The sequence below is a fragment of the Diceros bicornis genome, chromosome 33 (assembly GCF_020826845.1).
Source record: "Diceros bicornis minor isolate mBicDic1 chromosome 33, mDicBic1.mat.cur, whole genome shotgun sequence".
NCBI lineage: Eukaryota > Metazoa > Chordata > Mammalia > Perissodactyla > Rhinocerotidae > Diceros > Diceros bicornis.
In genome coordinates, this window is record NC_080772.1 from 19603885 (window position 1) to 19626201 (window position 22317).

Below are 22317 nucleotides of genomic sequence, written 5' to 3' on the forward strand. Positions count from 1 at the left end.
TCCTTTCTCACGATGCCTGACTCCAGGATCTCTGCCCCTACCAGCCCATACAGCCATTCCCCCACTACTCCTCACTGTGCTCACCCCTCAGGTCTTCAGTGCTCTTCTTAACCAGGTGGGAGTCCACGGACTGCGATTATAATTATTCTCTTGCTTAACCCCTCACCTCCTCTTTTTAGTAACTGGCTGCAAAACGGCCTACTTCACATCTGCACCCACACAATAAACAGGACTGGAAAAGAACAGACTGGTTTCTCTTGAACCCAGTGGGCTCTGGGTCCTGCCCAGCAATCCTCCTGCGCTTCCCCCGTCCACTTTCCTGGACGACTAGCTCATGTTTTCACTTCTCTCCTCAAGTATCTGAAACCTTTGCAACCTCACCTGGTAGATGACTTTTCTTCCTATCTTAGTGAGAAACCAGGAGCTATCAGAAGAGATCTCCCACAAACTCCCATCAGCAAATGGACCAAACTTCCTGCATTTATAACCCATACACTTTTGCTTGCCTTCCTGTTTCAATGCATGAACCGTCCTGTGCTTCTATTCAAGACAGCCTCCCAGGGACTTGGCAGTAGGTGTCATCTCCATTCACTCAAAAAGATTGCTCTAACAACTGTCCCTCCCTCTCTGCACTGGTTTTCTCTCTCTCCGGGAGAACTCTCATCAGGGGACATGCTGCAATTCTGCCAGTCTTAGAGACAAAACAAAGCAAACCCTCGTCTTGACCCCCCTCATCCTCCTCCAGCTATTACCCCATTTCTCTGTACCTTTACAGCAAAACTCCTTGACAGAGAAATCAAAATTGGCTATCTACAATTTCTCTGCTCTCTTGTATCCACTACAATAATGCTTTTACCGTTAACATTATAATGAAACACGACATCAAGGTCACTAAAGTCTACAAATTGCCAGAGGGCAAGTCTCAGATGGATATTGCTTGACCTACGGAGCATTCTGACAAAGCTGACCACAACCTTTTCTTAAAGCATTTTCTTCTGGCTTCCAGGACCACCCAGTCTCCTGGGCTCCCCCTGCCCCACCGACTCTTGTTCTCTCTCAGACTCCTGATCAGCTGCCTCGTCACCAGGAGCTTGGGCCCTGACCTTCCTCCCAGCTCTGTCTACACTCACTGCCTTGGTGATATCGTCCAGGCCCAGGGTTTAAAATGACACCCATGTGATGAAGACCCCCCCAAATTAAATCTCTAGTTTGCCCTCCGCTTGGAAGCCCAGCCTGTTACAGCTGACTCCCTCCTCAACAGAACAGCGGCCGTCCTCACAGCGCCTTACCTGTGCTGCAGCTAAGTTTTCCGCGTCTTCCTTCTTACTTGTGGCTGGGAAGAACACAATGTTGTCGATAGTCTGGATGAGTTCCAGCTGCACAACACATTTAATCAACAGGGCAGCAAACAATTTTTGTTCTGGAAATTCTGTGAGGAAACCGACCCCAATGCACATGCAAACAAAAATTATTTTGAATCCTTTATAATTTCTATGACATTACAATGCTAAGGAAACATTAACATGTATGAAGATAACTTACACATATCACACTGAGGAGGACATACTGCTTTTACACATAAGCACTACTCAGTAAAAGTTTAATCAATATTTAGAAAAGCCTTAGAAAATTACTTTTTATATAAACAAAAATATTCTAAATGACTTAGAACACTGAATATGTTCAAGAAAGTTCCACTACAAATTTTAAAATACAATTTAGGTTATTCTTTAATAAAATTTAACAAATGGATTGAAAGCTAAAACTTTAATAGCATTTACTGTAAAGCCAAGTTTGATCTTTGAAATTAGGTAATATAAAAACCTAAACCAAAAGAAAACAACAGGGGCCAGCCCTGTGGCGTAGTGGTTAAGTGCACGTGCTCCGCTGCTGGCGGCCCGGGTTCGGATCCCAGGCACACACTGATGCACTGCTTGTCAGGCCATGCTGTGGCGGGGGTCCCATATAAAGTGGAAGAAGATGGGCACAGATGCTAGCTCAGAGCCGGTCTTCCTCAGCAAAAAGAGGAGGATTGGCATGGATGTTAGCTCCGGGCTGATCTTCCTCACAAAAAAAAAAAAAAAAAAAAAGGAAAACAAGAGGAACTGGATCTGTGAGACAGGAAATGAGGGACAGCCAAGAATTCTGACAAATGAGGCAATATTGTGGGTTAATCACAGCACATGTTTTATTTGGATCCAGGTTAGTAATTGTAGCTAAAATGACCTCAAATTTTCAAATGGATCCATAAGCAATCTATAAAAAGTTATGCTAAGCACATTACTACCAAAGTAACCAAAATGCAAAGTCACAAAAGTGCTCTCCACATCGCCCTGTAGCTGTAACATAACTACCTCCCTCTATCCTGAATAAATGAGCTCAACGGGGCGTTTCTGACAATCCACCAGCCTATAAGGACATATTCGTAGAAGAATTTTCCATTTCACTGACCATCCCAGTAAAACAAAGGAAGACGTGCAAGGTTAGGAAGGATGGCTCAGCTACTGAAATGCTGCAAGAGCTCGGCAGCGTTGACACAGGGCTTCATGGGTGGCCTAGCCCCAAGGCCACACCTTCCTCCTGGGTTCTCAGGGGCAGCTTTCCAGTGAGCTTTTCAGGAGGCAGAAGACTGCTCAAGGGGAGCTGCCTGTTCATCAGCCTCAGGGCAATGGCTCCAGCACTGGATGACTTCACAATCCTTCCATTGCTTTCTACTTTTGCTTTTATTACCAGTTCCTTTTTCTGGCACGATTGTGGAAGCTAAATTAATGTTTTGGGGGATTTTGGGGAGTAGCAAAATAAGTTGCTTAGTTAAATTTATTCTTATTTAGGTTATTAACAAAGGTTCCTTTCCAGATGGTTTTCAGAAATACTCCTGTATTTAACACTTAGTTCTTAGTACTAGATCTCAAGTCAAAGAATCAAAGAAAACAAAGAAACCCACAAGTCCCAAGGCTGTCTCTTCCTCTTAAGCATCTCCTTCCTAGTCTTTTACCACAGTCACAGCCAACACGGACCAGTCCTTCATGCACCTCTCTCCTTCAAGTCAGGAAAACATCCTCAGCCCCTGCAGCAGGAGACCCCTGGCAGCAACCCGGACTCCGAGGGGACCTGGGAGCAGGCTGAGGTCTAAGGAGACGCATTCTCACCAGCTCCAGGGTGTTAGGAGCTTTCAGCAGAGTGAACTGCGAGTCTGGCCGATGAGGCTCCACTCTGACTGAACTAGGGGAGCTGGGTCTCCCCACACTTTCCAGCGTCCTTTCAGAACTGGAGGATGAGATTCCTAACTTCAGTCTCACTGGACTGGCAAGGACCAGCAGCATGTTTGGAGATAATATTTATTTGAACAAATTGTACTCACGACAAGGGTCGACAGAGAGGGTTATATTAGGCAACCATTTCACTGGGTCACCAAAGGATAGAGAGCAAAGCTAAGCGAAGATTAACTATGTGGGACAGCAGGTATAGAATCTGGACTAGACAGAGCAGTGGTGTTCTCTGAAAGTGTGTAGAAAGAAGGAGAAAGCTGTTCTCTGGACAGGGCAAAGTACTCAGGTCTGTGCTGGTGATTCTTTTCTCTGAGGAGGAGAGTCAGAGAACAGACGCCTCCTCACCGAACAGAGGAACCACAAGCTGCCCACCAGGTGAAAGGGCTCACAGGAGCGTGGTGGCCACTTGTTCTTCCTCCAGCCCCCCCTATTCTGAGTCAACAATTCCACAGGGAACTTTTCCTAAAAACCTTTAAGGGGAGTGAGAGCAGGATGTCTGGAAGAAGGAAACGAGACTGAGCCCTTAGCTCAGGGTGGCAGGGGAGCAGCACTCTTTGCTCCAGTTAAAGGAATATTCCCAGATTAGCCAAGTGAAAAACTTTCTAATGTGTGATGACCAAGTCTTTCCTTTACAAAGCTTAGTATATTTAAGTTCAGTCTTGGAGCTGAGAGAGAAAAGCCACTCACTCTTCTGCCCTCATGGCATTTTCCAGTACAGAATGAAGCTGTTGGTTTCCGGCATAAGCCATGCTGTTCTCCAGAGAACAGGAATGAAAAATGAAAATGGGCCACTCGTCACCATCCAGCTCCCTTTTAAGAAGTTAGCAAGACACAGTGACTAAAGCTAGAAGCTCCTTTCAAGTAGGATACCAAATTTGTCGTCTTTAAAGAACAAACATAAGCACCTAGGATTAATAAAAAATTCCCTGAAAAAAATTAACTCAAAAATGGATCAATGACCTAAATACAAGAGCGGAATGTATAAAACTCTTAGAAGGAAACACTGGGGAAAATCTTCATGCCCTTAGAACTAGCAAAGGATTCTCAGCCATGACACCAAAAGCATGAGCAACAAAAGAAAAAATAGATAAATTGGACTTTATCACAAAAACTTTTGTGCATCAGAGGACATTATCAAAGAAGTAAAAAGATGACCGACAGCATGGGAGAAAATAAATATTTGCAAATCATATATCTGATACAGGTGCAGTATCCAGAGAATGTACCAAATTCTTACAATTCAACAACAAAAAGACAATCCAATTAAAAATAAGCAAATGACTTGAACAGATATTTCTCCAAGGAAAAATATACAAATGGCCAATAAGCACATTTGAAAAGATGCTCAACATCATTAATCATTAGGGAAATACAAATCAAATCCACAACAAGGTACCACTTCACACTTACTAGGATGGCTATCATTAAAAAAAAAAAAAGAAAACAAGTGTTGGTAAGGATGCGGAAAAACTGGAATTGCTGGTGGGAATGTAATATGGTGCAGCCACTGTGGAACACATTTTAGTGGTTCCTCAAAAAGTTAAACATAGAATTATCATACGACCCAACAATTCCACTCCTAGGTATATACCCAAAAGTATTAAAAACAGGTATTCAAACAATACTTGTACATGAACATTCACAGTAGCATTATTTATCATAACCAAAAGGTGGAACAAACCCAAATGTCCATCAACAGAGGAATGGATAAACAAAATGTGGTATATCCATACAAATGACAATCAGTCATAAAAAGGAAAGAATTACTGATCCATTTTACAATGTAGATGGACCTTGAAAACATTATGTTAAATAAAAGCCAGACATAAAAGGTTCCATATTGTATGATTCCATTTACATGAAATGTACAGAATACCAAATCCAGAGACACAGAAAGCAGACTGGTGTTTGCTACAGGTTGGGGAAGGGGAGAATAGGGAGGAACAGCATAATGGTGACAAAAATGTTCTGAAACTAGATAGAGGCGGTGACTGAACAGCATTGCCACTGTTCAGTGCCACTGAATTATTCACTTTAAAATGGTTATTTTTGTTATGTGAATTTCACCTCAATTTAAAAAAGCAATTAAAGCTGTCCTATTTTCCTCTAGGGAAGAGGCAGACTTTCCTTGGTGTTATAATTTTCCTTCAGTACACAAAATTGAACCAATTTAGTAAAAAATAGGAGTTCCCCTTCTTTGTGAAAAGAACTAAGAAGGTGAGGGGAGGAGCAAAGGAGACATGGGTATGGGGCAGCAGAGTATAAAGAAGGCTTGCTCCTCAGAAAGCAAGGAGCTCCTGCATAGAGAGCACTGTCCCCTCACTATCTCCCCTCACAGAGCGGTAGGCCCATCGGACCCACTTCGGCAGAAAGAATATGGGGCTGACATGCAGAAGGGGATGGAGAGGGAAGACTCCTGTGCTTGACACAAACATGAGCCGAAGGCATTGTCGACAAAGCTGGTATTGCAGGTGTTAGCCGAGTTCCTGACCATCTGCAAGAGCATCTATCACTCAGGGGATGTCCAAGTTGGAGCAAACACAGTAACGAAGTGATCATACGATCAATTACAGTGTATGTTTGATAATAAAAGTAAAAGCAAAAACTTCATCCCTTTTTCACATAAAACAAAATACACAATTTTCATTAAGAGAAACAACTCACTTGCTGTAGGTTTAATTTTGCTGACTTCTTCATTCACAGTGGAGACAGAAGCCAATGGTGCTTGCTGTCTATTATCTGCAGATCTTGGTTGAATAGAATCATGGATATCTACAGATTTCTGTGATATTGTATCCTAATAAAATAAAAAATTCATTATAAGTACAATGAATAAAGCTTAAAGGTGAAAATATTTCCTATTATGCCATTTAAAAAAAAATTGTATTGTATCCCTATGAAAATGACATTCTACAAATTGTGATTATAGACACAAGGAGAAAATTATTTAAAATTACCTATACATAGATAAGAGCTGAGAGTCTTTAAGAAAACAGCTTCCTTTCTGACCCTCATTGGGCTCAGGCCTGATATCACCCAAGAGCAACAGATAAAAATGCTAAGCTTCATTGTGTGGAAAAACTAGTCAGCAATACCCATGAATTGTCACGAAATCTAAACAGACATGTGGCAGAGACAAGAGATTTCTGCAAGCTTTGTAGGGGTGAGTTTAGGGAAGGATCTTCTGTCACCCAAGGCATCAGGGACCAGAAAGGTCAATACGTTGACCAACTAGGAGTGTGGTGTCATGAAGGGAAGTCAAACACCATAAGTGTTTAACATTTAAGAGGCTTTTAATAATAATTATATGAATACAATAGAGTATTTGGGTAATTAATTTGACCATGATGGCCTAAAATACATTTGAAAATAAAAACTTAAACATGAGAATGAATATAGCAACACTTATAAATTTATAAATCCTTTAAGGGAATGTTTATTGTAAAAATTAACTATAAAAAACAATGTCTCTTTTTGACTTGCACATTTTAATAAGCATACATTTTATTAAGTATATTTTAAGGAAGAAATTAACCAGTTGATAGAATTACAAATGTATTGCCTTACTGAAGATAAATGAAAGCACTAGTTTTTAAATTTTTTTGGCCATTAGCTCTTTTGAACATTCTGATGATTTCTAAGAAGCTTCTCCCCAGAAAATGAAACACACTTGGGGTTTTGAAAATTCTTCTGTGTATTAGAGGAATTTGTTAATGTTAGGCATACTGCTTTCTCAATTTTTCTGATTAATCAATGTAAATGAGAATGATTTTTTTGTAATCTTTTCATTTTTTAGAACATCTCTTCACTAGAACTAGTATGCCCATACCTCCCCTTTAAAAAGGACTCTTTAGTGGAAAAGGAGGAGTTTCTATGAAAGAAATCTCTACATGTTGATGTGGAGACATCTCTTAGACATTGTAAATACAAAAAGTTAATTTCCAAATTAGATTCCATTTTTTAAAAAACTACATATAATTAATATTAATTACATAGGTAAATTATAAAAAACAGTTGGAAGGATATACACCATAGTATTAAATATTGGAGTTGGGATTGAAGGAGGTAGCATAAAAAGGGACTTGCATTTTTTACCCTATATTCATCTGTACTGTTCAAAAAATTTTTTAGTGATTGGGTATTTTTCTATTTCTAATTTTTCAAAAGTAGTCCTTGCGTGCACAGCAAGAAATAATTCAGCTGAGCACGGCAATGAGGAAAATACCACAATTTGTTGGCAAAATATAAACAGTACAGAGAAAAAGAGAAAGAGAAAGAAAGGGTGAAGGAAGAAACGAGAGATATCAGAAGTGGTGGCGGCAGCAACAATGGGCAGATATTAAGAGACCAGAAGCAGAGCCAGGGCAGCTGCAGTTCTCAGAAGCAGCCAAGGAGAGAGCCAGCCTTGAGGGGCACCACTGAGCTCACGTCACTGAACCCAGCAGCAGACACAGTCACCGAGCACTCACCTTGGCACACGCTGTTCTAACAACTTTACATGCATTACCTGATCTAATACTCATCACCAGACTCACCTTTACACGAGGTTAAGTGACTTGCAGAGGCCACAGAGCTTAGTCAGTGCTGAGCCAAGATCTGATTTTGTGTCTAGTATCAAAGCATACACTGCAAACTACTCCACTATCCAGCACAGCTAGCAAAAACAAAAGCCCACAAGGCAAGGCAGGGACTGGGCCAAATTTCAGAAAAACAAAAACGAGAGCAAGCTCATCCTGGGCTCAAAACAGGACATCATAAGTGGTGGAGTCTGTGATGAATGGACAGATCCTGCAGATCAGGTTCATGGAGCCATGTGTGCCCAATATGCCAGATGTCACAGTTCTCTCAAGAGAAATTCAGAGTGGTACTTTTCTGTGAAATCTAAGTTTTAGCCACTGACAATTAGCTAAGAAATTTAAAAGTTGTGGGGGACAAATCAGATCAGTGGGCACTAATTTGTTACCTCTGGCCTCCTGGGTTTAGAATTCAAGGATATTAGTGGGAGAACAGTAGAAATCTGAATAAGGCCAGATCAGATAATAGTATTGTTTCAATGGTAATTTCCTGATTTTGTCAATCACAGTGTGGTTATGTAAGATATCTTTTTTTTTTTTTAATGAAGAACACACTAAAAACTTTCGGAATAAAAGGGCATCTTATTTTAAAATTACTTTCAAAGAATTGAAAGAAAAATGTGTGAAGGTGAGGGGACTGAGAGCAAAAGAAGGAAGGAGGAAGAAGTAATAAAGCAAATGTAGTAAAATGATAACATTTGGGGAAACCTGGTGTGATGGTTAGCTTTATGTGTCAACTTGGCTAGGCTATAGCATCCAGTTATTCAATTAAACACTAATCCAAGGGTTGCTGTGAAGGTGTTTTGTAGATGTGATGAACATTACAGTCAGTTGACTTTAAGTAAAGGAGAGAATCCTCGATAAAATGGGCAGAGCCTCATCGGATGAGCTGAAACGCCTTAAGAGCTAAAGAGAAGTTTCCCTAAAGAAAGAGTTCTGCCTGTGGAGGACTGCAGCTTCAGCTCCTGCCCAAGAGATTCCAGCCTGCCCACCTGCCCTAGAGATTTCAAACTTGCCAGCTCCCACAATTGCATAAGCCAATTCCTTGAAATTAAAAATAAAAATATATAGAGATACATATACATACATATATTATACACACACACACATACACATATATATGTATAGAAAGACACAGACACAGACACATCTCTTACCAGTTCCATAGCTCTGGTAGAACACTGACTAATACCGATTTTGGTACCATGAAACGGGGTGCTGCTATATAACAAATACCTAAAAATGTAGAAGTGGCTTTGGAATTGGGTAACGGTAGAGGCCAGAAGAGTTTTGAGGCATACAACAGAAAAAGCCTAGACTGCCTTGAAGAGACTGTTGGTAGAAATACGAAAGTTAAACACAATTCTGGTGAAGATTCAGAAGAAAGTGAAATGCATGGCAGAGAAAGCTTCTATCATCCTCAAGAATATATATGGCCATGAATAGAATGCCGATAGAAATATGAACATTAAAGGTGCTTCTGGTGAGATCTCAGAAGGAAATCAGGAACGTGTTATTGGATACTGGAAGAAAGGTGATCCTTGTGATAAAGTAGCAAAAAACTTGGCTGAATTGTGTTGTACTAGTGGGTGGAAGGCAAACTTGTAAGTGATGAACTTAAACATTTAGCCGAGAAGATCTTCAAGGGAAGTGTTCAAGGTGCTACCTGATGTTCTCCTTGGTGCTTACAGAAAAACGTTAGAATAAAGAGGCGCGTTGAGGACGGAACTGTTAAACAAAACAGAACTAGCACTTGATTTGGGAGGATGTTGACCTATCCAGATTGCAAACGATGCTAAAATTGGGAAATTGATTGTTATGAAAGCATGCTTTGGCTGGCTGGACAACTTTTTGCTAAAGAGATTAGGTGTGTGACTAATGGATCCAGGCAAACATCTCAGCAGAAGCCAGGAATAGAGCTGGGGTTATCCAGGATGGATCTGTTGACTACCCTCTTGTTTAATGCTGTGAATTCTCTTGACATACACAAGAGAAGCACAAGGATTTTGAGAATGATATACCAGCAGAAACACAGCCAGCCTGGAATGAAAGGGACAACAATGGGATAAAATGAAGTAAGGTTATCAGACTTCTGGGATTCTACAGGCAGGAAATGGGCTGATAGAGCTACTTGGCTGCAAACAGGTGCTAACCTTTAAGAAAAGGAAGAATGATTGAGAAGGCAGAGCTGCATGTCCAGAGGGAGGAGCCACAGGCCCAGAGGGCAGAGCATCAAGCCACAGAAAATTATACTTAGGCCTTGAAACTTAATGAAATTTGCCCTGCTGGGTTTCAAACTTGCTTAGAACCAGTGACTCTTTTATTCTTTCCAATTTCTCCCTTTTGGAATGAGAATGTCTATCCTATGCTTGTCCCACCATTATATTTTGCAAGTAGGTAATTTGTTTTCTAGGTTCACAAGTCCACAGATGGAGAGGAATTTTGCCCCAAAATAGACCACATACTTGATCTAAATGACTTAGATGATGAGATTTGGGACTTCTGATATGATGATATTTAGATGAGATTTTAGACTTAGTGCTGATGCTGTAATGAGCTAAGACTTTTGGAGATGTTAGGATGGAGTGAATGTCTTTTGCCTGAAAGACGAACATGAATTTTTGGGTGCCAGAGGGTACACTGTAGTGGGTTGAATAGTGGCCTCAAAAAGGTTATGTCCAAGTCTTAACCTCCAGTACTTGTGAAGATTACTTGGAAATAGGGTCTTTAAAGATGTAATTAAGTTATGGATATTGGGATGAGATTGTTCTGGATTTAGAGTAGACTAAATCCAATGATTAGTGTCCCTATAAGAGAAAGGAGAGGCAGATTTGACACACACAAGATTTGACTTTACACAGCCATGTAACGATGGAGGCAGAGATTGGAGTGGTGTGTGCACAAGCAAAGGAATGCCACAGGGTGTAAGCAGCGAACAGAAGCTGGAAGAGGCAAAGAAGGATTCTCCCTTAAAGCCTTGGGAGGGAATGTGGCCCTGCTGATGCCTTGATTTTGGACCTTTGGCCTCAAGAACTGTGAGAGAATAAATTTCTGTTGTTCGAAGCCACTAAGTTGGTAGTAATTTGTTATGGCAGCCCTAGGAAACAAATATACTGGGTAAAGGGTGTATTAGAACTCTTTTTACTGTTTTTGTAACTTTTCTTTAAGGTCAAATTATATTAATATTAAAAGTTTAAATAAAATAAGATAATATCCATGGGGCCGGCCTGGTGGCACAGTGGTTAAGCACGAGCGCTTCAATGTGGGGGCCCGGGATTTGCAGGTTCGGATCCCGGGCGTGCACTGACGCACCACTTGTCAAGCCATGCTGTGGTGGCGTCCCATATAAAGTGGAGGAAGATGGGCACAGATGTTAGTCCAGGGCAGATCTTCCTCAGCAAAAAAAAAAAAAAAAAAAAAAAAATAGAGGAGGAGTGGCATTGGATGTTAGCTCAGGACTAATCTTTCTCACCAAAAAAAAAAGATAATATCCAATAATATCTTCAGCTTGGCATGGAAATCTTTACATAATCTGGTACCTGCCTCTTACAACTTTTGAAATCATTTTAACTCTATGTCTCAGACCATCTATATTATAAAAATAATATAAAATACCTCCTTCATGGCACTTCTGTAGGCACCTGGGAAATTTACCATCCTGAAATTTAACCTTAGAATTCTGGATAATACATTTATACCATCTTTTCAAAAGAGCTGGGTTCATATAAAAGAATTTGGCCCATGGTAAAATTACTTATCATAAATAATCAAATAATTTTAAATATTCTTTCTTTATTAAAACTTACCAACTGTTTTTCACTCACAGGAGACGGAGGTGGGGGAGCCATTTCTCCAGAAGTGGGACGCCAGGTCAAGAGCCTTAAAGATATCAAAATCACACCAATCACTGAAAGTGTAAAACATGCCAAATCCAACATGTATTGAAACGGGCACCAACAAGTCATAAGAATATATCACAAACAACATATTCCTTCTTTGACCACTGCTAAGAGCAATTTGCTGAAAAAAATCTAGTAAAAAAGTTTAAAATACGTACTTCCAGAAAACAATTAACTAGCATTTAATATAATTAGAAGGGTACTCTGGTCATCAATTTTATAGTAAAAAAACACTTCTGGAAAGTTCAAAAACTTCAAACTCATTTTTTCTAAGTATTAATGTTATTAAATATTTTCTAAAGTGAGAATGAAAAAAGTTTGAGACTTTTCAAAATATTCATAGAACTCTTTAGATTCTATTTTTCAAAAAAAGTATGAAAATAAATAAATTTGGCCCAAAAGAAGAAGCTAACTTGCCACCCTTGGATTAGGTCCTTGGGACAGAAAGATAATTAAGGCCCAAGTTCTTGCTTCTGAGAAGTAGGAGCTCCTGGGGAATGGGGCAGACAGATGGCAAACACACTCTTTCAGTTCAATATGGAAAGAACTCTGGTAGGGTGTTTTCTATTAAGACATACTTAGATGATCTTTAAGTTCATATATCTTATCTGAGTGTGTAACTAAATAAATTAAAAAACAAAAGCAGTTCATAAAAACAAAAAAATGTTCAGCCAGACTGGTTTTTATCAAGACTTCACAGGGAAAACAGCTAGGCAAGCATTCATATTATCCTTGACATAAGGGCCACAGATAAATTCTGACAAAAAGGAATCATTTGTTGGTTACACTGCTGCAACAAAATGTGCACCAAAACATAAGAAAAATTGTCCAACTATTGTAAACAGGCCAAGGGGATTACTGTGTGTCCTCTTAGTGTAGTCCTCTTAGAGACTGCTTTCCTATGGGTGTGTTTCTTTTGTTTGAATTCCTATTTCCTACTGATTAAGATATTTACAAGGGGATCATATGAGCACAAACATATTTAACTCATGTTAAGAAAAAGTTTGATGCTTAAAACTCTGGACTGATAGTTTTCATATATAGTTTTGTCCCAGTGCATACACATATGTTTAGTTAATAAGATGTTTTAAGTAAAATTTAAAACATCTTATTTAAGTAAGATTTAAAACATATTAAGGAGATTTAAAAATCGTAGCTCTAAGGTAAAACTGTGCGCAGGTCAGAGAGCCCCCAAGGTTGAGCTAGGAAGTAAGTTCAAATCTGTTTTACAAATAATCCAGGTGCTATCAAGCATAATTTAGAGAGACTGTGTCTTAGTTTCTCCATTGATAAAAAACTCCTCTACAATTCAATTCCAAACTTATCCCTTAGAAAAAGACGAGAATTGTAAAATACAATATTTGCAAATAAATTTTCCTTAGATTATTAAATCTACAGTAACTGAAATATATTGAGATTTTCTTTTTCAATTCAAAGAACCACTGGTTGGTTTAATCTGGATAAATCAAATCTTATAAAATCACTTCATAACCCCCATTTTGGATGATCAGACTAAAGGTTTGGTTTATAAGGAATTTTAATTCATGTATTTGTTATGGTTTACAGGAGTTTGATTTGTAATAAATACGAGTTCACGGAACACTGAAATATTTTTAAAAGGATTTCCATTATGAGAAATCACTAGTTACTATCAAACCTTTTATGTCCATCCTTCACTATACAGATATAAAGTGGTATAAAATCTTCTTACGCATGTGGGATTGTGGTTTTGAAGATATCCAGTGTGCAGTTACAAGTTTTATCCCAGATTTCTAGGGTAAATTTTTCACCATTGAGAATAACAACATTCTCTAAGCAGTTTGTACCAGATCGTGCTAACTGCTCATTATCTAGAAAAGAAAAGAACAATTCATTTAGACATTACCAGGGTCATATTTAACACTTTATGTCACTTATTTGGTACAGACCTACCTTGCTGCACACACCAGTATAGCTGGGCAAAAATATCATCCAAAAGTACATCACTGAGTACTTCTAAATACTGGGTGAATACATCACAGATTGCATAAAGTGCATGATTACAAGTTGTTGTCATCCATTCAGCTTTCTAGGGTTAAAAAAAGTCGGTAAATGAAGGTCAGACCATTTATCAACTATTAGAATTAAAAAAGAAATACACTTTCATATTTAAAATGTAAGCCTGTCCATGTTCCTTTCAGAGCACTAATTCCCTCTAGAATATTACATTCACCTCAACTTAATATCTGATATCTATTTCTCGTCATTATCCCATAATCACCTATGTAAAAAATAATTTAACTATTTTCTGCACTATTTGTTTTGATTATTAAAAACTATCACTGCTGTACTGTCTTGCTATTAACGTTATGACTTTTGAAACAATATGCATGAAGACCAACAGTTGGCCTTGCTACAAAATATGTGAAAACATGAAAGAGATATAAAGAGGAAGGAAATGATAAGAATTTACCCAAGTGGGGCTGGCATAAGTTTCAAATAAAACTGACTTTCCTGAGGTATGGTTACTTGAACACAACATAAAAGGCGAAAAGGGCCATACAAAATAAGTGTAAGTAATTTCTTTATTTTTCTCAAATACATAAAGGACTAATCTGGACTGAGAGTATTCACATTGAGCTTTGTGCCAGTGCATACACATATGTCTACTTAATAAGATGTTTTAAGTAAGAGTCTACTTGTAGATTTAAAAATTGTAGATCTAAAGTAAAACTTTGTGCAGATAAGGAGCCCCCAAAGTTTGCATTTAATACAACTATACAGGATAAAACAAAAAAAACCTGAAGTTCTCTCCCCACACTTAGTGAAATGCATCCTGTACTTGGTTTCTAGTAAAAGACATTCAAATAAATAAAATAAATAAAACTTTTTACTCGGTATTCTTTATTCAATTCAGAATAAGAAGTCATATATGAATACTAAAGGAAGTTACAGGTGTTTATAGTTGTGACAATATCAAAATGAGGAAAAGAAATTAGAAGTTCAACGAAAACACTGAAAACAAATATTCAATTCATTAACTCAGTGCTATCCCCAAATAGCATTCTAATTTATAAAGACATACTATTATAATGCCTTGAAGAAAAATTTTCTAGAAATTTTTTCTGTTCAATGTGCTTAATCTGAAATACTAAATAAAATGTATTAGGGAAAATATTTATATTAACATTAAATATTAAAATATTAAGAACCTTTTAACTTGACTATATTAAATGAAAATTTTGTGTTCTCTTACCTCTGTCTGCTGTTCTGGCAATTTCATGTTGTCAAAGATTCTGAAAACAATTCTAAATAAATCCTGCCACCAGTGTTTTTCGTAAGTGTGGCCATAAGTTTTCATTATTTCAAACATTACTGTTAAACCCCTAAAATGATAAAACATAATTAGGAAAGCTATAATACAAAAAAATCATACCACATCAGAACTCCCCTCCTAAAAGAGTCTTCATAGTTCACAAAGCTACTGAAAACAAAGTTTATAATTTTTATTTATTTATTCTTTTCCCCCAAAGCCTCAGTAGATAGTTGTATGTCATAGCTGCACATCCTTCTAGTTGCTGTATGTGGGACGCGGCCTCAGCATGGCCGGAGAAGCGGTGCGTCGGTGCGTGCTCAGGATCCGAACCCGGGCCGCCGGCAGCGGAGCACGCGCACTTAACCGCTAAGCCACGGGCTGGCCCTGAAAACGAAGTTTAAATCTGGTTTTAAACTAGCACGTCATACAGAGTTTTAAGAAATTTAAGTTGCAAAACAGGTTTCCTGAGGATGCATTGTTTAGGGAAAAAACTCCCAAGGCCATGGCCTTAAAATTTTTTCTTTATTTTACTTTTCCTCCACTCTCACCCCATCATTCTAGCATTTTAAAATTGTAAATGGAATTACAGATTGAGAAAGATCATCATCTGGGGGAATATTAACTTTGTGGCACTGTGGCCAAGGAAGAAAGCGCATCAATAACTGTCTAAGAACAAATAAAAATTATATTTTGTAAAATCTTTTTTCAAAGAGCTATAGGAATTTTTAGCTAACACCGTAACTGTTCATATAATATCCTCAAATAAAAAGATTTATAAAACTAATTCACTAAAACATTCATGTAGGCAGGGTCTGTGTCTGTCTGTTTCCTGCTGTATCCCAGGCACAGAGCAGCACTTGTCACCAAGGAGGCACACAGTAAGTATTCGTTTAATGAATAAACTGTTTAGTATCACATTCACTATCTCATGAATAAGAGTTGAAGCTAAAACTTAAAATTGCCTTCCGGATTTCTTATTATCTTTCTTGAAATAATAATACCTTTATGTAACCATTAAAAAGCTTAATCTTTTCTCTACACGTTACTTTCTTATAGCAAAATATAGGTATCCTTAAATATAGAGAAGGTTTTTATTTCCAAAAGTCTGATGGTAAGCCAGAACAAAATTTTCTTTGAAAGGCTCCATAGGGACTGGTACACAGTCTAGCTGATTTGTGGCTATGCTACCCGCCAGGCCTAGTACATGCCTGGTACATAGTAGGTTCTGAACAAATATTTGTTAAATGAATGTGCAAAATAACGTTACGGTAGTTCAGTCCTACGGCAAGTTCACAACAGTTTATTTAATCAATAAAATACCTAATGAGTAAAATGAGCAGAAGTAAAGAAACTCCTGTGGAAGAAACACACTCTTTCCCAGGAAAACCCTGACAGGGTTCCTTATTTTCTCCTACAACGGAACAAGGTTCCCTCTTCCTCCATCTCCTGAGCTCAAAATCCACTTCTCCTTCCAAGTAACCCGATGCTAACTCTGATGGCTGAGAGTAAGGGAATGTGGGAGTCCTGTTTCTTCTAGGCCCCCAAAGCAAACACAGATCTAGAGAGGTTTCCAAGGATTTTTACTGTTGAAGAAGTCTTTTTTAAAACAATACTTAAGTTGCTGGTATAGGGAAAAAGAACATTTGGGATACTAGGTTAATTATTTAACCCCTAAATCTACAGAATTTTGAGGGAATCAAATGAGAATGCATTTGAAAGTACTTTGTAATTAGTGTGTTATACAAATCACAGTGTTGCATTTTTTTTTAAATTTTATTTATTTATTCCCCACCCCCCCAAAGCCCCAGTAGATAGTTGTATGTCATAGCTGCACATCCCTCCAGCTGCTGTATGTGGGACATGGCCTCAGCATGGCTGGAGAAGTGGTGCGTCGGTGCGCGCCCGGGATCTGAACCCAGGCCGCCAGCAGCGGAGCACGCGCACTTAACCGCCAAGCCACGGGGCCGGGCCAGAGTGTTGCATTTTCAAATGTAATCTAAATCACAGCCCTTACAAATCCTGGGATGGAGTAAGGAAAAAAAGCCACCACTGAACAAAGTTTACTCATATTTTTCTTCTCTTTTACTAACTAGAACACATTATTTGCTCTTCTCTTTAACAAGTAGAACTCATTCATAATCTGAACATGGGACATGGTGAGAAGCAAGGTAGTGTGGTCCCAGACAAGGACAGGCTAAAAGGCTAGGAAAGCAGGTAGGTCCCTTGTCAAACAGATGTCCACAAATAAACAAGGGCAGGGAGGGGATGATGAGTTTACAAACTTGTCAGTCATGACATGTTAGCTGCTCCACTGAGGTGGCTGGACATCTGAAAGTTGTAGATTTAAATCATTTAGATTTACAGGAACTGGGGGCTACCTTGAATTTCATCAAGTTCCTAACATGTCCACTGACAAAAAAATCCTCAGTGCCTAAATGCAAAACAAAATGTATAATGTTCTTGTGATTACTAAATTCTATGACAAATTCCCAAGGTTTGAGTCCTATTTTGGATTATTTATCTATTTCACAAAAGTTTCTATAATAACAAATAATATGACAAAAATGAAAAGTTTCTGAAGACATAAATCAAACTTAACCTTGCTTGGGGGTAGGTGAGATTCTGGCATAAGGTAAGAAAGGAGAGATTCATTTTTTCATTAAATTTCTATCACTGATTTGTTACAAGTCTGTACTACCTTTCTGATTTAAAAAAATCCAACAAGATTAATTCTTTACAATGGATTATATATGTTAAAAATCTGTCTAATAATTACTAATTTGATAAAACACATGATTTATGGCCTTTAACTATCGAACTTGTGTTCACATAAGAAAAGTTAAGTTGATTTAAGTCAAAATAAGCATTTCAAAATTTTAATTCCAAATACTGATGGTTACCTGGTTCTTACATCTAATTTGCATCTATTGATGATACAGGATAACTCAAAAAGAATTGGGAACCATCCTCTCACCCACACCCTGTCTTCAGGTGCCACATTCATATCATCGCTTGTGTATTCCTTGAAAGCCTTCAAGAAGAAAGGTAGGTTTATTAAAGGCAAAACATAATACTTGTACATTAAGCATATTATTTCTCCAACAATTTTTTAAATGCCTTATAAATCAAAAGTGATAAACAACAACAATTTATAAAAAGATGGAGATTATAACTGCCTATAAAGAGCACTGGACTAGAACCCAAAGTTGGTTTCAGCTTCAACTTGGTCACCAGCTTTCTGCATTATTAGTCAGGTTAAATCAGGTCTCCGTTTTTATTATTTATACGGTTATGACACCACGCAGCCACATTAACCACAGTGGGGAGGTGTCAAGGTCAAAAGAATCGGTGCATGCAAAAGCACTAAGCATTCCACAGGTCCATGTCAGTATGCAGTAAAAACCTTATTACCGATGCATTGCTTCTCCTTATGATAGTTACAAAGACAGATTCAGATATGCAAGCTAAAGTTGGCAGCCAGGTTGTCAATTCAACCTTTTACTTCAGCACTTAAGCCTACACTCATCTACAGTCAACTTTAGTACTGCAGAGCACCACAGGGCAAGAAACAATGTAGAGTAATGGCTACAAACACAGGCGTGGGTTCAAACCCTAGGTCTCCTTTACTAGCCTGTAACCATGGGCACATTTTTTAACTTCTTTGTGCCTCAGATTCCTTATCTGTATTGGGGTATAAAACTACCTATCCCATAAAGTTGCTATGAAGGTTAAACAAGTTAATACACACAAAACACTCAGAAAAATACCCAACACCTTCAATAAATGCCAGGTATCATTACTAACCATTTTAACTCAGAATCAAACTCAGATAATTTTGGGGTTTACTGAAAAATAAACGCTTCATATATCCTCTCAATTCCTAAATAAACTTAGTTCTAAGACAAGAAATAAATACTTAGTAAAATTTTGTTTACTAAATGATGCTGTACCTGTGGTCTATCAGACACATATTTTGCACAATGGCGAATAAGTCGAATTGCTTCCATACTTGTGTCTGGGAAAGCTGCATTGCACGCAAATTCAGACAAACACTTCACTGCATCCTGGAAAGAATCAATGGTCGCTGGAAAGTGTTTTTCAAACACAAGGGCTAAAAGGGAGGAAAACATATGAAAATAATTATAATTTTTCAATAATTCTTAATTGTACCAAAAATAGATCAACTTCTAGATGTAATGCATACTTCTTAAAGGTTAAGAGTTTTCAGGTCCAAAAGACATGAGTTCAAGTCTGTCTCAACCACTTACTAGGCTTCCTTGAGTAGTGGGGACAGGCTAATAGGTCTGTGTTTTGTTTATACTATAAACCCAGCACTAAATACAGTGAACTGGTACACAGTAGGTACTGAACCAACAGTTTTTGAGTGAATATACAAAACTACATTTAATCCCTTTGTATCTCAGTTTCTTAACCTATAAAATGGAGATAACAACACCCACAGGATAATTGTCAGCACTAAATAAAATGTAAGTAAAGTGCTTAGAACAATACTTAAGCAAGCACTCAATAAATGATAGCTATAATGATGTCATTATTCTTGATGTTGATGATGATGATGATGATGGTGGTCATCTTTACCTTTAACTTATATTCTTAGTATTTCATTCTCCCTTACAGTCAAAGGAGGCTGTGCGGTGTGGTAATCAAAAACAAAGACTTTGCCTTAAGACTCCCTGGCTTTGAATCCCAACTCCATCACTCACTAGTTCTGTGCCCTTAGGCAAGTAAGTTAACCTCACTGAGGCCGAGTTTCCTAATCTATTTTTCAAAAACGGATAATAAAGATACTTATAGAGTTGCTATGACCATTGAAGAAAACATGAAGTGCTTACAGTGCTCGCCATATAGTAAACATTCCATAAATATTAACTATAATATAATAATAATATCATTATTTACTCTGCTTCTGTAGGCAAAACTTGGTAAACTTAAAGCCAATAATAGGCCCAGAATCTTATACCTAAATTATCTTCTAAACACATTCAAGTTTTTTTGTTTTTTGTTTTTAATGCGAACATAGCTAAAAGAATACTCACTGACAATGTGCCCTGTTGTTTGAAACGCGAGTTCCACTATGCTTTCATCTTGATCGGATGCAGCTAGATGAAACACAGAGAAAATGTTCTTCCATCCAGACCGAATGTTAGCAGCTTGAGAATTAACCATCTGTGCTATACACCGTACAACCATATCTCGAATTGTTGGAGACCTAAAATATTTATATAATTGCTTAGATATCTATATGATTAAACTCATCAGTTTTTTTCCTTTTTTCTGTTTTTCCCCCTGCTGTGGAAAATAATAAGGTATTTTTCTGAAATTAAGCAATTCAACAAATGTGATACCTGTTCCGTTTCATTATATGTTCAAAAGGTCTTAAGAAATCCTTCTGAAATCTGAAATTAGCAAGCTCCCCTTTCTCTAAGAACTTCATTGACAGTTGCCTCAAGGAGTCTACTGCAAAAATAGCTACATCTTCATTAGGATTACAGCCAACCTGCAATGGCAATAGAAATATAGGGCGCTTAATGTCAGCAGTGAAACTCTGTAATTATTTTTGTTTTAGAAAAAGTATATAATTAATAGCATAGATAGTAAATCCTGATTCTCCATAAAGGCACTAGGTGTGCTAACAATATTTTTCAACAAAAAAAGTATATTTTAACTAAATTCTTAAAACCTAGAGCAATCATTTCTAAAAAGAAAAACAGGATTCAAAGGATTTTCTAAATTTAATTACAAAAACGTAATGAAAAACTGCTTGAAAAGGAAAAAAGTCTCAATTAGATTATGATAAGGAAATTTTTAAACAACAAAAAAATATTAGAATGTAAGCAAATCCTGTAATTATTCAAATACCTTATTAAAATGATCTCCAATAACTTCCCAAATTCGAGACCACTGCAATCTTATTCTTCCCATGTTGTAATATGATATTTCTACTATTTTTTGTAGACTAAACATCCTTGGATGAGTAGTGGAAAGTAATTCATCCATAGACACAGCACAGAGCCAACGGACAAAATCCACTATAATATAAATAGATTTATATTTTTTAAGCTTAACTTGCAAGTCTTTTAGACAAAAAGCCAGTTTATAAGTGGAATAAATGTACATACTTACCAATAGCATTTCCATCTAGCCTTGTAGACCCTGTAAATATTCTAAAGAAAAAAAAAGCATAATTCAAAAATTTATAAAGTCTCACTTCTGTTACATCAATTCAAAAGTAACTGGCCTGGGGTACCAGCTACTTTTATCTGTTTTAAGGGAACAAAAAAATCAGGTAGTCAAATGAATATTTCCTATCATATAGTTTAGTACCAAGTAGAGTTTGGATGTTCCTCCCCTCTTTGTTTACATTGAATAATATATTAGAGTAAGAATATATTGCTGTAATTTTATTAGTAAATTTACAAACACCAGATACATATCTTATGAGATTCTAAGAATACTTAAAGTATTATTTGTAAAACTAATAATTGGCACACTATAAAACAGAAGATTTTCAATCTTTCCGGATTACCTACTAGCATTACCCATGTTCTTAAAATGAAAAATTCTACTTTATTTTTACAATTAATGTACATTTGATTAGGAAGCTCATTTACATTAAATTACAAGTGATTTAACTGAACCTTGCAAATAGTCTCCAACAGTGTAACCAAGAAGTGGCTGAACGACTCCTCTCAGGGCATTCAAACGTTTAGAGTTCAACTATGCTGTCCAACTTTGCCTCGCCTTCTTCACTGAGCTCTTTTTCCGTGTTTCAGAAGTTTCATTAAAAGATTTCAGCATAATCATATTAGTCGTCTTTTTTTAAAGTCTGCATTTTTACCCATGTTCTGGGTTTGTAACCAAGAGTCTGATGTCACTTCCGGGATGAACTGATATTTCTTAATTTAAAATGTACACCATAGGATTTGCATGATAAAAAAGAAAACTTAAAGGCAGCAGGAGGTCAAATATTAAACTTAGGAATAAAAGTAATCACAGTAACAGCAATAGCTACCAACAATCACAGGTGGGTACTATTCTAAGCGCTTTATGTACACTCACTCATTTAATAATCACAAATACCCTGTGAAGTACATAAAGGCATACCTCGAAGATACTGCAGGTTTGGTTCCAGACCACCACAATCAAACAATTATCACAATAACGTTGAGTCAAATGAATTTTTTGGTTTCCCAGTACATATTAAAGTTATGTTTAAACTACACTGTAGTTTATTAAGTGTGCAATAGCGTTATGTCTAA

The 22317-nt window shown here is 37.4% G+C and overlaps 1 protein-coding gene across 2 annotated transcripts in view; it reads right to left on the reverse strand.

The window, feature by feature from the left end:
• Positions 1-22317, reverse strand: part of ARFGEF1 (ADP ribosylation factor guanine nucleotide exchange factor 1) — a 151630-nt gene that overhangs the window by 6048 nt on the left and 123265 nt on the right. For both annotated transcript variants that reach the window (XM_058528826.1, XM_058528825.1), the window contains exons 24-35: positions 21182-21222; positions 20918-21087; positions 20404-20555; positions 20095-20267; positions 18988-19148; positions 17938-18068; positions 14978-15107; positions 13675-13810; positions 13454-13592; positions 11650-11722; positions 5934-6066; positions 1290-1429 (exon numbers count right to left, since the gene is read on the reverse strand). In XM_058528826.1, the coding sequence (XP_058384809.1) occupies positions 1290-1429; positions 5934-6066; positions 11650-11722; positions 13454-13592; positions 13675-13810; positions 14978-15107; positions 17938-18068; positions 18988-19148; positions 20095-20267; positions 20404-20555; positions 20918-21087; positions 21182-21222 (1579 nt within the window). The remainder of the gene's footprint in view (positions 1-1289; positions 1430-5933; positions 6067-11649; positions 11723-13453; positions 13593-13674; positions 13811-14977; positions 15108-17937; positions 18069-18987; positions 19149-20094; positions 20268-20403; positions 20556-20917; positions 21088-21181; positions 21223-22317) is intronic.